Consider the following 16,396-nt stretch of genomic DNA (forward strand, 5'->3'; position numbering starts at 1 on the left):
AGTTCAGACTCACCGAGAAAACTCAGAAGTAGTAGTAACCTCATCTTCGAGAGCTGGGATCCAATTGGGGAAGTTGGATTGAGTTCTGATTGAAAATGTAGTCTCTTGAATTGCTCATGCAAGATAAACCTTCACTTGGGATTTTGTTTAAAGGAGCTGCAGAATTGATTTCTCTGACCAATCTTGTTTTCCTTCTTCCTATCTTTTTTCCCCCCCGTGGGTCGTGAGTTTAAGAGTTCCACCGTTTAGTGACTGGTTCACTGATGCTCACATACACCGCGGCAACTGAAATGCCAATAGCGTCAGTGCTGCTGGAACACAAAGACGTCCCAGTCGACCCTCCCCCTTAAAGGGACAAGCACCGCCAATCCTTCCCAGCCACCGACACTTCAGTCAATGTCTTGTCTGGGTGTTTTGAAACAAGAATGCAAGGGGCTCTTGTGACTACTTTAAATGGATATTGATTATGGTGATTTATGTAAAGGTTCACAAGAAGCAGCCCAAAGTGCCTGTGATGCTGCGGCAAGGAAGTTTTTCATTGTACCTGTACCTCACTGCACTTGTACCTATGACAATAAACTCAACCTGACTCAGATTGTCCTTTCGTTTATGTCAAGGAAGTTGTAGATTAAATGAATGGAATCAAGGAATAGTTATAGCACTAACTGCGTAGGAACCTTTGGAATTCTTGACCTCCAGAGTGTTGCGGAGTTGGGATCATTGGAAGCATTGAAAGAGGAGGTAGATCCAATTTTGAAAGATCAGGGGATAGGACTGTGGGAAACCAGCACAGAAAAAGGGTCAAGTGGCCTACCCCTGTTCCCATTTTCTTATGTTCACAGAGGGAGATCATTCGATCCATGCGGACATTTTGTAAGGGATAGCTAGTCAGTCCTGTTTGCTTGCTCCTTCCTCATGGATTTCAAACTTACTTCTCTTCCGACGCTTGTACAGTTCCTTTACAAAAGCCACAATTGAGTCTGCTTCCATCACCTCTCAGGTTGTGAATTCCTGAGCACAGTTACTCACTGCATGGATACATTCCTGAAGTTTCAGCAGTGTAATGTTCAGTCGTGTGGAAGGTTGCTGTAGGTTAAAACAGGACATTGATAGCATGCAGAGCTGGGCTGAGAGATGGCAGATGGAGTTCAACCTGGAAAAGAGTGAAGTGATACATTTTGGAAGATCAAATTTGAAGGCAGAATACAAGGTTAATGGCAGGACTCTTAGCAGTGTGAAGGAACAGAGGGATCTTGGGGTCCATGTCCATAGATCCGTCAAGGTTGCCGCGCATCGATAGGGTTGTTAAGAAGGCATATGATGTGTTGGCTTTCATTAGTCAGAGTATTGAGTTCAAGAGCTGCGAGGTAATGTTGCAGCTCTATAAAACTCTGGTTAGACCACACTTGGAGTATTGTGTTCGGTTCTGGTTGCCTCATTTTTGGAAGGATGTGGAAGCTTTAGAGAGGGTGCAGAGGAGACTTACCAAGATGCTGCCTGGATTGGAGAACATGTCTTATGAGGAAAGGTTGAGCGGCTAGGGCTTTTCTCTTTGTAGAGAAGGAGGATGAGAGGTGACTTGGTAGAGGTGTACAAGATGATAAGAGGCATAGATCAAGTGGACAGTGAGAGACTTTTTCCCAGGGTGATGATGGCTAACACGAGGGGGCATAATTTTAAGGTGATTGGAGGAAGGTATGGGGAGATGTCAGAGGTAATTTTTTTTATACGGAGAGTGGTGGGTGCATGGAACACACTGCTGGCAGAGGTGGTGGGGGCAGATACATTAGAGACATTTAAGAGACTCTCGGATAGCCACATGAATAGAAAAATGGAGGGCTATGTGGGAGGGAAGAATTAGATAGATCTCAGAGCAGGATAAAATGTCAGCACAACATTGTGGGCCGAAGGGCCTGTACTGTGCTGTAGTGTTCTATGTTCTATTTCCCAAATTAAATGTTGGAGAAAGGAAAGGTGTTAAAAGTGAATCCTTTCGGCATTTTTCTGACTTCATTTCCAACTTCCAGCATCTGCAGTATTTTGCTTCTGTGTCCTTCACACTTCATGCTGAAAATCGGAAATAAAAACACAAAATGTGGGAAATACGCAGGTCAGGCAGCATCTGTGGAGATAGGAACAGAGTTAATGTTTTAGATCGGTGAGCTTTTAGTAGGTGATGCCTGATCGGCTGAGTACCTCCAGCATCTTCTGCTTAAGTTGGATGGAGATATCTATGTTGCTTTATTCAATGTATAACCTCACTCAGAGCAGACACCTCTCTCTGTTACCATATCCTTGCCTGTTTTAAAATGCCTTCTGAAACAGCTGCTGGTATTCTTGCTGGTAGATTGGGAGGTCTCACAGGGTGAAACAGCGAGGGGCCAGAATTGTCAAGGATGCATGGGCATCAAACACCTTACCTCACTCTGCCCTTCTAGTTCCAGAAATTTTAACTCAAACTATTGTCCAGAACACCTATTTTCTTGGAGTGTCCTGCGGCTCAGTTGGATTCCTTTCTGTCTCCGGGTTTAAGTTCCACTCCACGGACTTGTGCAAAAACCTTTATGGTAGTACTGATGAAGCATTGTTAGAGGCGCCATCTTTTAGATAAGGTGTCTAACTGTGTCCCCCATCTGCCTTTTAGCGTGAATGTAAAAGACCCCAAGGCACTATCAGAAAGAAGATGGGAAATTTCTCCCTGGCCCTCTTCCAAAATCAAAATCCCTCCCAATCCATACCAGGAACAGAGAAGGGTGAGGCCAAGCGTGTTCTAACAATGCTGTGTAATACACCCAAGAAACATCTGTGCCCTCTGTCAGCACCGGGGCAACATTTTGAATGGAATGGAGAAGGGGAAGTCTCCCCTGTGCATGAAACAACACAGCCTCTTTGAAACTAGAAAAAAACTACAGATGCTGGAACATCTAAAAATAAAACCAGAAAATGCTGGAAATACTCAGCAGGTCGGAGCCGAATCTGTGGGAAGAAAAGCAGGAGTTAGTGTTCCAGGTTGAAGATCCTTTGTCAGCACACTCATGCATGGTTTTCAACCTGAAACATTACTCTGCCTGCTTGCCTTCATTACCCAACAGCAAAACAAAATAATTTGGAGGAATTTATCTGCTTTTCCTTCATTTCATAAGGAAGTAGAACCCATTGGTAGGTATCTTTGTGCTGATTATTTTTGCTATTAATATCTTCTGGAACTCTCTCTCTTCACCTCCATCCCTTCAAAAGCTGGGGTTCGGTTAACTTGGCATCAAGTTTACCTGAAACATTGCTTGGGCACTGTCCAAACTCTCTCAGATGGACATGAAGTATTCCATGATACTGCTTCAAAGAAGAGTGAGAATGTTCTTCTCACTGTTCTAGCAAATATTAACCTTCAATAAATAATTATATTGCGTTTGTGGGAGCTTGCTGTGTGCAAATTGGCTGCCACGTTTCCTACGTTCAAAACAATCGCCACACTTCAGAGGTATTTCATTGGGTGTAAAAAGCTTTGGGAGGGATATGAATGGTGTCACATAAATGGCACATCTGACCCTCAAATTCTGTAAGTCACCTTAGCCACATCATTGAGACAGACAATATGGTCATTATCATATTGATTCCCAGGGAGATCTTGCTGAGGACAGGTTGGTTAATGGAATTAACATAATGGAATGCATGGAATTAACATTAGCACAAACTGTTTAACATCACCAAACACTGAGTTATACTGCAGTGTGGGACCTGCTGTGTGAGGAAGGAATGGAGTTGACCGTATGTGTGACACGAACATAGGTACTAAGTTGCAATTTTGGTGATAATATTGGGAATACTTTCTCAGAAAGTGGCTGTTTTATTAAGTGAAGTGGATTTGACTAAATCTCTCAGCCAACTTCACTGTTGAATCAAGTGAGTGTTCTGAGACAAGAGGAGAAAGCTCTCTCCTCTTGTGTCCTACCTTCAGTTAAAGTATTTACCCAACTACATTGGGCAGAAAAACCTGTGATTACCTCAGGGGTTCTGATCTCTTGTGACCTGCTATCATTGAAGGAACTTGTTTGGAATGCGAAGGACAGGGAAGGAGCCCATAGTGATACTGGTCTTTTTATCCTTACCCACATTCCACAGTGAGAGTGTACAGGCATGGATGCAATCTACTTATCAAAGGTTCTGGCATATTCCACTGCATACTTCATTTACGATCCCCTACTCCCTCCTTGACACTTAAGCCACTGATATATAAATAACTATTTCAGTAATGTAAACTGTAAATGATAAATATGCTTCTATTTAATTTTTAGCAGCTATCCCAGACGTGAACCTCTGGGGAAATGATAAGTGTGCTCAACAGCAGTGTCTGATCACCTGTTGTGAGGAGGCAGGCACTATATGGACCATTGTAATTTACTTACAGGTTAATTTCAAAATGTCTTCTGTAAAATTGCATTTCAGCATTGAATAGTATATTTTAAGATAAGATCTTTATTAGTCACATGTACGTGTGACTAATGCACCTTTGAGTAGAATGTTCTGTGGGCAGCCCGTAAGTGTTGCCAGCTTCCGGCGCCAACATAGCAACGCCCACAACCTTCCCTAACCTGTATGTCTTTGGAATGTGGGAGGAAACTGAGGCACCTGGAGGAAACCACGCGTCACTGGGAGAACATACAAACTCCTTACAGGACAATGGCCAGAATTGAACCCGGGTAGCCGGTGCTGTAATAGCATTACACTAACTGCTACGCTACTGTGCCTGCCTAGTTAACAGTTGTGAGGCAATTCACCTTAAGCAGAGGTGCAAGACTGATTGGAAATGGTTTACACTTTGCCTGTTGTCCTTTCCCATTAAGGGCAATAAGATGTGCCATTTGCTAGTGTACTGCTGGCCCAGAAGAAATTTCTTCCTCAGTAAGTGATCAGGAAACATTCTATGTTTCCCTTGATAGGGCACCTCAAGAACAGCGTCTATATTGTGCCTGGGACAGTTCCACTCCCAGGATGGCATGAAAAGGCATAGAAATTACAATGCACATACATGGTAGTATTTATCCATTCAGACTCCATCAGATCTGATCCCCTTTTACCTGCCTTGCTCCTTATCTTTTAACCTACCCCCCTAGTTTGCTTCATCAGAACAGGCGAGTACAGCTAAACAATCTGTTCTATCAATGAACAAAGAACTGAATAGCCCCTTTCTGCGCAGTTATGTTCTATGTTGCTGATAGTGACTACCCTATGGTGGGTAAGAGGCAGTTATGAGTGGACAGGGACAGGAAGCATTAGTCCTAAGATGATCATCCTGCCACTGCACTCCTGTTGTTGGCAACTGTTCTGCCCAAGAAATTGCAGAGAGTCATGATCGCAGCCCAGTCCATCACACAAACAAACCCCCCTCTCCATTGACTCCTTATACACTTCCCAGTGTCTCGGAAGAAGCTGCAGAGAGTTGTGGACACAGCCCAGCGCATCACGGACACCAGCCTCCCCTCCTTGGACTCTGTCTTTACCTCTCGTTGTTTTGGTGAAGCAGCCAGCATAATCAAAGATCCCACCCACCCGGGACATTCTCTCTTCTCTCCTCTTCCATTGGGTAGAAAGATACAGGTGCCTGAGGGCACGTACCACCAGACTTAAGGACAGCTTCTACCCCACTGTGATAAGACTATTGAACGGTTCCCTTATACAATAAGATGGACTATGACCTCACGATCTACCTTGTTGTGACCTTGCACCTTATTGCACTGCACTTTCTCTGTAGCTGTGACACTTTACTTTGTACTGTTACTGTTCTTACCTGTACTGCATCAATGCACTTTGTACTAACTCAGTGTAACTGCACTGTGTAATGAATTGACCTGTACAATCAGTTTGTAAGACAAGTTTTTCACTGTACCTTGGTACAAGTGACAATAATAAACCAATACCAATACCAATAAAAAAAAAGTAGCCAACATAATCATGGACCCCTCCCACCCCAGACATTGTCTCTTCTCCCCTCTCTCATCGGGCAGAAGGTACAAAAGCTTGAGAGCATGAACCACCAGACTCAAGGACAGCTTCTGTCCTGTTGTTATCAGACTCCTGAACTGACCTTCACACACTAGAGGATGAACTCTTGAGCCCTTGATTTTCCAATCCACCTTGTTGTGGCCCTTGCACCTTACTGTCTGCCTGCACTGCAATTTCTCTGTAACTGTAACATTATTTTCCTGCATTCTGTTTTCTTTCTACTACCTCAATGTAATTATGCATGGTATGATCTGTCTGGATGGCACGCAAAACAAGAGCTTTTCACTGTATCTCGCTACACGTGACAATAATAAACTAATAATAATAATTGTTTCTGGTAGGCTGTGACTGTGTCATTCCTTGTGAGAATGGATATTCCAATTAAAACCAATACCATACAATGAATTTGAGAGCATTCACAGCAGTTCTGAGAAACTAGACAGTGAAATGGATAGTGTAGCAGTTTGTTTTGCAAAATTAGTACTTCTTGAGAGCTAGGATGTGCAAAAGAGCTCCTGTGGCCCCCAAGGAAACCCTTGACCTCCCTCTACTGATCGCCATCTCTCTTTGCCATGATTGCCTGAGGCACCTCTCATATTTCACACTTTTCGCTTAGTTTAAGTTTCATTTGTAGTCATAAAGAGATTTTATTTCCAATATGGTAAATTAGCTGTGATATATTCTATTGAGTAATAGTTGAAGGATAATCTAAATGAACATTTATAATTTTGAGTGATAACACTTTCAAAGTAAAGAATTAGTAATGTAAGTTTTGAAATAAAATTAAAGAAACAATTACCAGCAACTTGACTAGAATCATTGCAATTGCTTCTTGACTAGTACACCAGTGTCACAATGGTACCTTCCAAGATTTTGACATCTTACATTCTTTTTTTTCTCAGGGTCAATTAAAATATTTAATTGTTCTAAGTAATAAATAATGAAATGTAATAATATTACTGCATGAATAAAGTGAGTGTCAAAAATTGTAAATGACATTCAGGTTATGTGGGAGATAACAGGTTAGTGGGAAAATAATTGGGAGAAGGAAATTAATAGCGAGAGCTGGCATTAACTCGATGGGCTGAATGGCCTCCTTCTATCTTTGTCCTGAACCTCTAATTGGCAGCCTGGATCTTGATTGTGATTGTGATTCTTCCCTAGTTGTCCCTAGCCATGCCCTTTGCTGCAGGATTTCCCAGCTGGCCTTAAGTATGGCAGGCCAGCTAGGCCCCTGGCTTTGTAAGGTCTCCCTTGTGTTTCCCCCATCACCCTTCCCCCCCCCCCAGTATCAGTGCCTGGGATTCACCTATTCTTTTCCTCCCAGCTGGGTGAATAAGCTTTCATTTGCAAAGTCTTCGGGCGTCAGAGCAGGTGAGTTAGCAGTGACAAATGATGCCAGTCACTGTAGACCTTGCTTGCCTGAGGAGAAGGATACATATTGCACTGGGCAACATTCGTCCATCAATTCAACTTCACACAAAAAAAACGCCTGCTCACCATCACATGGAGTATAGGATCTACAATGGGATATGCAGTGCAAAAACAGGCCATTTTCTCCAACCAAATTGTGCTATGCTATACGCTGCGCTCAAACCTCTTTTCCAATCAATGCAAAAGTCAAAGTCAAAGTTGAGTTTATTGTCACATGCACAAGTATATGTATGTACGGGTGCAATGAAAAAATACTTGCAGCGGCATCACAGGCACATAACATCAGATACACAACATTCACAAGAAAAACATAAATTAAGCAATAAATTATACACAATATTTACAAGAAAGAGCACAATTAAAAACCAAAAAAAAACAAAGTCCATTGTAGTGCAAAGTGATCATAGTGTTGCTGTACTGAGGTCGTGATTAGGGTTGTGCAGGTTGGTTCAATAGCTGAATGGTTGAAGGGAAGCAGCTGTTCTTGAACCTGTGGTGTGGGACTTCAGGCTTCTGTACCTCCTGCCAGGCATTAGCAGCGAGAAGATGACATTTCCCGGATGGTGAGGATCCTTGATGATGAATGTTACCTTCTTAAAGCTCTTGAAACTTTATTTGTACAGCACGGTAAACAGGCCCTTCTGGGCCCAATGAGCCCACACCACCCAATTACACTCATGTTAACCTTCTAACCCGTCCTGTCTCTTGGAATGTGGGAGGAAACCGGAGCACCTGGAGGAAACCCATGCAGTCATGGGGAGAACGTACAAACTCCTTATAGACGGGTGGCCAGAATTGAACCCGGGTCGCTGGCGCTGTAACATCATTACGCTAACCTCTACGCCTCCGTGCCTCCTGTAGATGCTACTGATGGGGGGAGTGGTGTGCCCGTGATGTATTGGGCTGAATCCACCACTCTCTAGTTCCTCTCCTTATAGGGTTATCCAGCCTCTCTTTAATTATATATCCACTGTTCAACTATGGTTGTGAGTTCCACCTTCTTAACCTTCTTTGGGTTAAAGAAGCTTCTACTAGGTTCCCCAATGGATTTTCAATGGCTATTTTATATTGATGTTTTCAAGTCATGCTCTTCTCCACAACTGGAAATATGCTCTCTGCATCAACTCTATAAGAAACGTCATCATTTTAAAGATCTCAATTAAGTTACCTCTCTGCCTACTATTCTCATGTGAGAAGAGACCTTTCTGTGTGTAAATTGGCTTCTGAATTTCCCCACATTAGAGCAGTAGCAGTACGGCACAGCTGGTAGAGCTGCTGTCTCACAGTTACAGTGACCTGCCTGGTTTCAATCTTGACCTCCGGTGCTGTCTATGTGGAGTTTGCACACTCTCCCTGTGACCATATGGGTTTCCTCTGGGTGCTCTGGCTTTCTTCTACATCCTAGCGATGTGCAGTTTGGTGGGTTAATTGCTCCAAGTGTGTCGGTGAGTGGGACAATCTGGGAGGAGTTGATGGGGAGGTGATGAGAACAAAATGGGATGAGTCAAAATGGGCGTTTGATGGTCAGCACAGACTTGGTGGGTTAAAGGGCCTGTTTCCTTGCTGCATGACACCATGTCATGTTCAAAACTTCTGAATCATCAAGGAGGGAGAGAATAATAAACCAATACCAATACCAATACCAGAAATTACAGTAAAACTAAATTACAGCTGTCTACCAAATATGTTAATCTTCTCGCTTCAGAGTTTTAAGGCAGTATGGCAATTAGTAAGTTACCTGCCTATCTGCAGCTCTGTGTTATCTGTGCTGTATGATCTGCTAATGCTCTGAGAGCATCTCCTGACTTGGGCCCTGGTGCTGCCTGTCACTTCAGGAGCTGATGGTTTGAGATGTTTCCCTTCTTGCATTCGTTAGCCTGCAGCCCCAGTGTCTGAGATAGCGCTGAACCAAGCATCTAGTTGCCCTGATATTGTCTAGAGTCCTGGGCCACTGGAAGGAAAGAAGGTAGAGGCAAAATGTCTTCATGACTCTCATAACTCCACAATGGCAAGAGTCCACATTTCCTTATGATGTAGAATAAAGCCATTTGGCCCATCCACTCAATGCTATTTCATATTCCCCCACTAGTTTTCCCAACCTTTCCATTATGGACTTTGCACTACAATGGACTTTGTTATTTTTGTTCCAGTTGGGTTCCTTCTTGTAAATAACGTGTATAATTTATGTTTAATTTATGTTTTCCTTGTGAATGTTGTGTATCTGATGCTATGTGCCTGTGATGCTGCTGCAAGTAAGTTTTTCACTGCACCTGTGCACACATGTACTTGTGCCTATGACAATAAACTTGACTATGACTTTGGAACATGCAAATTCCAGACAAGACAACACCAGAGGTCAGGATTGAAACTGGATTGTTGGAGCATTGAGGCAGCACCTCTTTTAGCTGCATCATGAGTTATAACAATGGAAGATGGAAGCTGCGCACCACAGCTTAATCCAGGCACAGGGGGTTTCCAAATGTGTTGTAAGGTTCGGTTGAGGTTTAACATGCCATACAGCAACAGCCCCTCTTTTGTCCTACTTGTTATTAATGCCAGGATTATGAAAACAAACTAGATTTAAAACCTTTGATGAGAGAGCAAATTTAGGAGCAGGTTCCTGCCTTGGTCCTAGCAATTGTACAGGAATCTCAAGTGGAGCATGTAACCAGTGGACCTTGCATGATTTTCGAAAAATCTGTCCATCCAGCCTCATTGGGTGGAGCTGGGCGTGTGCAGATACTCACACCTATTTAACTAGTCACTGTCCACATTCTTATCCCTGGACCAGGATTTAAAAAAAACACGAAGGCCTTTTACATTGTTTGTCCAAAACTTCCCGAGAACAGAAAACTATCCTTTCACGCTGGGGCCATTGCCTGAATATTTGAGCACTGCTGCCAATTCCAAAGAAGAAAGAAACGTTTGCATTTGTATAGTGCCATTTGTGTGCCTTCCAGTTCACCCCCAGCCAATGAAATATTTTCTTTTGGAAGTGCGGTGCTGCTGTAATGTAGAAATATAGCACATAACAAGCTCCCACAATCATCAACGCAAGAATGACCTAGGCGGCACAGTGGCACGGCTAGTAGTGCCTCACAGTGCCAGAGACCCAAGTTCAGTCCTGACCTCTGCCTGTGTGGAGTTTGCAGGTTCTCCCTGTGACCGCGTGGGTTCCCACTGGGTGCTCCGGTTTCCTCCCACATCTCAGTGACGTGCAGGTTGGCAGGTTAATCGGCTGCTGTAGCATTGTCCTGAGTGTAGAACCTGGGAGGAACTGATGAGAATATCAGGGGAATAAAATGGGATTAATGTAGGGTTAATGTAAATGGCTGGTTGATGGTCAGCACGGACTTGGTGGGCCAAAGGGCCTGTCTTTCTGCTGTATCTCTCTATGACTATGACTATAAAACATTTTTGTGATGTTGATCGTGGGATAAATATTGGTGAGCTCACTGGGGAGAACTCCTCCACCCTTCAAAATGGTGCTGTGAGTTTGTTTGTGTTCAACTGAGTAGCCTTGGTTTAATCTCACATCCAAAGCATGACACCTCTGCCAGTATTGCACTGGACAGTCATACTACACGTGAGTCAAAAGCATGGATTTAAGTTTTTGTTGAGCCACATCAAGCAGATGCTTATAGTGCACATAACTGTGGCATGATTAATGATTACTTGGTGATGTGCCTCTGCGTGTCTCTACTGGCCCAGGTTTTTGTAGCCATGTTTCTGGCAGGGGATTTGAACACACAACCTTCTGTTCAGAGGCAAGAGTGCTACCAACTGCTCCACAGCTATCACTGCCAATTTGGGTTGTGTGACCAGGGAAACACTTTGCACTTGACAAAGGATGTGGGACTTTCCCTTTAAGTTTCTTAGAAGCTCCTGCCAATGCAAAATTCCCCCTCCCATGTGGTGAAGATATAACACCATGAAGAGGCTATGTTTTCAATTAGGAATTAATAAAAAGAATCTAAAAACACACACAATATATCCAATAATTGTCAGTGACAAATATTATCTTCAGACTCCACTGATATTTTATTAAAATATTCTTTCACTTAACAAAAGCTAATTATAAAGAGGGTGGGGAAGGGAGGGGAGGAGCCGTTGAACATAATAAGACAAGTTAATGGTCATCAGTGGTGTTTGGACATTGATGTTTTATTTCAACTCTGTGTGTTTCCTTAGTTCTTTCATTCAGAAACTGACTCTGGTTCAGTTTAGAGAAGGATATCATTCCCTCAGTTCCATCAAGATTACACCACCAAATCCGGCATCCTTATTCTAGAGTTCAGAAAGATTGTCCTCTTGGGAAAGGAATTCAGTTTTAGAACGGCTTGTCCAGGGAGTGCTGCATAGACTTGACTCCAGATTCAATGAGAAGCAAAAATGAAAAGTTAGATCTCTGTGGTGACTTTCACAATCTTGCAACATCCCAAAGTACTTTGAAAGGGTTTGACAGAGTAGATTTAGAGAGGCAGTTCTATCCCAAAGTACTTCGACAGGGTTTGACACAGTAGATTTAGATAGGCAGTTCTTTCTGTATTTTTATTCCCATCAGCAGTGTTGTTATGTTATTCTATCCACTATAAAAAAAATTATGTCTCTCCCTTCTAAGAAGGCTGTGCATTTCCCTCTTAAGAACTCTCTGTGTTTTTCTCTTTTAATAACACACAGTGTATGGTTGAGAGCATGCAAGGTAGATTACAAGGCAAGAAAGAAGCAATATGATGAATTCCATTTTATAAGTAGCAAGATGTAACTTTAGTTACTAACACAAGAGCTTAATTATCAGAGTTTACACAATCTGCTCGCCAATGGCCCTCAGACCATCAGCATGCAACATCAGCAAACTAAGAAACTCTGCGATTTACTCTCTTGATGCTTTCGATGAGGAGCATTGCTTTCATCTATCCAAGTCCTTTACAGGAGTTCCATTCCCATCTATCTCAATTTTCTATTAAGGTCCTCCACCAAACATCATTCATCACCCTTTTGCCAACCTCTCCTCTTTATCATCTAATGTAATTCTGTGCAAGTGATCATCTCAGTTTTAAAATCCTCATGTTCTCCAAGCCCTCCAAGTTGTCACCCCTCTCCGTCTCTACACCATCGTCCAGCCCTCTACACCTCTGGGATCTGTGTGTCCCTCCAATACTGCCCTAATACCTCCTGAGAGTATATTTGTGTGTTCTGTGGTGTTATCATTCCAGTGAAATATTTTGGGATAATTTTCATGGGATCATAGCACCACAGAACACACAAATATAGGAGCAGGAGTAGACCATTTGGCCCTTCAAGCCTGCCCTACCTTTCAATATAATCATAACTGATCTGCTCCAGGCTTCAACTCCCTTGCTGTGCCAGTTCTCCATAGCCCGCAGTTCCCAATCGTTCATAATTTTATCTGCACCCTCTTTAAATACTTCCAGTGATCTAGCCTTCATCACCCTCCAAGGTTGAGAATTCCAGAGATTCACCACTCTATGAAGAAATTCCTATGCCCCTCAGTATTAAATGACCACCCCTTTATCTTGTAACTACATCCCCTCGTTTGAGACTCTCCCAGTAGTAGAAACATCTCAACATCTACCCTGTCACGCCTCCTTAGGATCTTATATGTTCCAATAAGATCAACTGTCATTCTTCTGAACTTTAATGAATACAGAGAGAAAGGCCATTCAGCTCATTGATTTGCTACTAGCTTTTTTAATGAACAATTCAGTCAACTCAATTCCCCCACTCCTTCCCCCTTTGCCCTGCAGAGGTTAGCTCAACTGTCTAGTTAATTCCCATTTGAAAGCCTGAGTGATACCATCCTTCCAGGCAGTGAGTTCCAGATGATAACTACACTCTGATTTTTCTGCACATTCCTCACAGCATCTTTTACCCACCTCCTTCTATCTGTCTCACCTTGTCCTTGAGAAATCTACTGGTAGGAACAGGACTTGGTCTACTTTATCCAGAATAGATCTTTTCATTTTTACTGCACTTACCACACTGTATGAATGGAAATTTCTGGTGCTGTTTGAAAGCACAGATGTTGATGAATGGCTGGTTGGTTAGGGAATACCACCAGAGTGTATAGAGCTCCATCAGATCCTCAATATGTGCTCTTACACTTAATTAGAATTAGAATTGGAATTATAATTAGAATTGGTTTATTATTATCACAACGAGGTACAGTGAAAAACTTGCCTTGCATACCGTTCGTACAGATCAATTCATTACACAGTGCATTGAGGTAGTACAAGGTAAAACAATAACAGAATGCAGAATAAAATGTAACAGCTACAGGGGAAGTGCAGTGCAGATAGACAATAAGGTACAATGTCATTACGAGGTAGATTGTGAGGTCGAGAATCCATCTTATTTCACTAGGGAACCATTCAATAGTCTTATAACAGTGGGATAGAAGCTGTCCTTGAGCCTGGTGGTGAGTACTTTCAGGCTTTTGTTTCTTCTGCCCAATGGGAGAGGGGAGAAGAGAGAATGTCCAGGGTCGATGGGATCTTTGATTACATTGGCTGCTTTACTGAGGCAGTGAGAAGCATAGACAGAGTGAGACAGTGAGAAGTATAGACAAGGATAGACAGAAGGGAGGTTGGTTTCCATCATTTGCTGAACTGTGTCCACAACTCTCTGCAATTTCTTGCGGTCATGGACAGAGCAGTTGCCATACCAAGCCGTGATACATCCAGATAAGATGCCTTCTATGGTGCATCGATAAAAATTGGTAAGGGTCGATAGGGACATGCCAAATTTCTTCAGCCTCCTGAGGAGGTAGAGATGCTGGTGAGCTTTCTTGGCTGTGGCATTTATGTGGTTAGACCAAGACAGGCTATTGGTGATGTTCACTCCTAGGAACTTGAAGCTCTCAACCCTCGCGACCTCAGTACTGTTGATGTAGAGAGGAGCATGTGCACCGCTCCCCTTTCTGCTGACATAGTAGCATTGGTAAATGGGGTCACTTTGCAAGTGTTAGACTCTTGCAAGGAAGGTCCCACCAGGGCAAGATAACAACCAATCAGCTGGAAAACTATAAGATAGAGCACGGAAAGAGACCATTTCACCCATTGTGCCTGATAGCTCCTTGGTCATGGCAGTCAATTGGTTCCACTTATCCAGATCCTTCCTCATAGTCCTTCATGCCTTTAGCCAATTCTCTTTGAATGTTTCTGTTGAACCTGATTCCCCCCACCCCTCTCAAGCAGTCCATCTCAAATCAGAATATCAATCTTGATGTTTTAAAATGGCAGTTTTGCTTCAAGGTTTAACTTGTGCACATCAAGTGGAGACAGGCTAAGTTTCAGACCGTGAAATTATGCTGTACAAATAGTAGTCGCACATGCTTGCCACAGCCTTATAGAGTTCTTTTGTCTAATGTTGTGTTGGGTGTTCTGCTGAGCCAATACTTAGATTTTAGTGGCAGATGGAGTTCTGTTAGTGTTGGCAGAGCGTCACTTAAGGTACACTTTTCTCTTGGCTCAGCTCTGGTTACCAGACAGCAATGAGAAAGAAGACAGAAAAACAGCAAATGGCAGGTCAGGGAGTAGCTATGAGAGAGAAGCTGTTTTTTGTGCCTTTGTCAGAATCAGAAATTTAGCAGAAGATGAGCAAACACAGAACCAAGGGAAAGAGGGGTGGGTAGCAGAGGGAGGGGAGAACTATCTGAGGTCTGTGATAGAGTTCAAAGCAAATGGTAAAAGGGAGGATGGTGGAAAGCAAAGAAACAAAAGACATGCTTGCATTTATAAAGCGCTCTCAGTGTCATCAGAAATCCCAAAGTACTTCACAAGAGCCTTAGTATACAAAATTTGATGACATAAGGAGATTTCAGATAACCAAAAACTTGATCAATGATGCAGGATTTGGCAGAATCATTACCAGCACCTGAGCTCTGGGACCAACGGTTTCTGTCCTGAGGGTGTCTGCAGACACCTCCTTAGATTAGAATGAATGTGGTGGTGTTCTGGAATGCAGTGATGTGCTTTATCTTTGCATTGCGTCAGCCTTCCGCCCCCAAACTGGCATTAGCAAGTGTCATATATACTATCCAACCTTGTCAGTTCATGGGTTAAGTTATAGCCAACACTCAGTTACAATTTACGCACAAGTTGTGAAATAGAATGTAATCATGCATGAGCTGCTTTGGCTGATGTGTTGGATTTGCTTGGAACTGTTGGTAACTGACATATAAAACTCTCTTTGCAATGGTTAGCTTTGGGCTGATTCTCAATAGAAAGCATAATGATTTGATCTTTGTAGAATGCTTCATAACACCTCAAAACAACTTATCGACAATGAACAACTCGTTGAACTAGGTTTCTCATTGTAGTTCAACAGCCAGTTTGTGTGTAATTGAAGAGCCAATGGGACTGAGATTCTGCACGCTTGTGTCATTATATTTAGTGGACAGTAGTTGGGCAATAAAGTTTTAGCAAGGGCAGGAGAACTTCCCTGACCTTCTCTGAAATGGTGGTATGTCTCTCATTTTTTTTTACTTGAGAGGACAAATGGGACCTCAGATTAACTTCTCCTGATGGCACCAATGGCAGTGCAGTAATCCTTCAGTACGACGTCACTGGGTAAGCCTGGGGTTTATGTTCAAGTCCTGGGGGCAGAGATGCAGCTGATAGTTTGATTGCTGAGAGCAATGTGAAAGACGATAGAGTCATAGAGTCATGCAGCATGGAAACACGCCCTTTGCCCCACTCCTTTGACATCTCTTCTGAAAACATTATTAAGTCTTGTGTACAGTTTTGGTCACCCTGTTATAGGAAAGATGTTACTAAACTAGAAAGAGTGCAGAAAAGATTTACCAGGATGTTGCCTGGACTTGGGGGCCTGAGTTACAAGGAAAGGTTGTGTAGACTAGGATTTTATTCCCTGGAATGTAGGAGATTGAGGGGTGACCTGACAGAGGTATATAAGATCATGAGGGGCATAGACAGGGTGA

The 16,396-nt window shown here is 42.9% G+C and overlaps 1 protein-coding gene across 5 annotated transcripts in view; it reads right to left on the reverse strand.

Annotated features, from left to right (window-relative positions):
* podxl (podocalyxin-like) overlaps positions 1–301 on the reverse strand; it is a 110,026-nt gene extending 109,725 nt beyond the window's left edge. For 3 of the 5 annotated variants that reach the window (XM_052034093.1, XM_052034096.1, XM_052034097.1), the window contains exon 1: positions 14–276. In XM_052034093.1, the coding sequence (XP_051890053.1) occupies positions 14–44 (31 nt within the window). In that variant the 5' untranslated portion in view covers positions 45–276. Of the gene's footprint in view, positions 1–13 lie in introns of all 5 variants that reach the window. The other 2 variants (XM_052034094.1, XM_052034092.1) reach the window with 2 other exon arrangements.
* Between the last annotated feature and the right edge of the window lie 16,095 nt (positions 302–16,396).

The sequence above is a fragment of the Pristis pectinata genome, chromosome 19 (genome assembly GCF_009764475.1).
Source record: "Pristis pectinata isolate sPriPec2 chromosome 19, sPriPec2.1.pri, whole genome shotgun sequence".
Lineage (NCBI taxonomy): Eukaryota > Metazoa > Chordata > Chondrichthyes > Rhinopristiformes > Pristidae > Pristis > Pristis pectinata.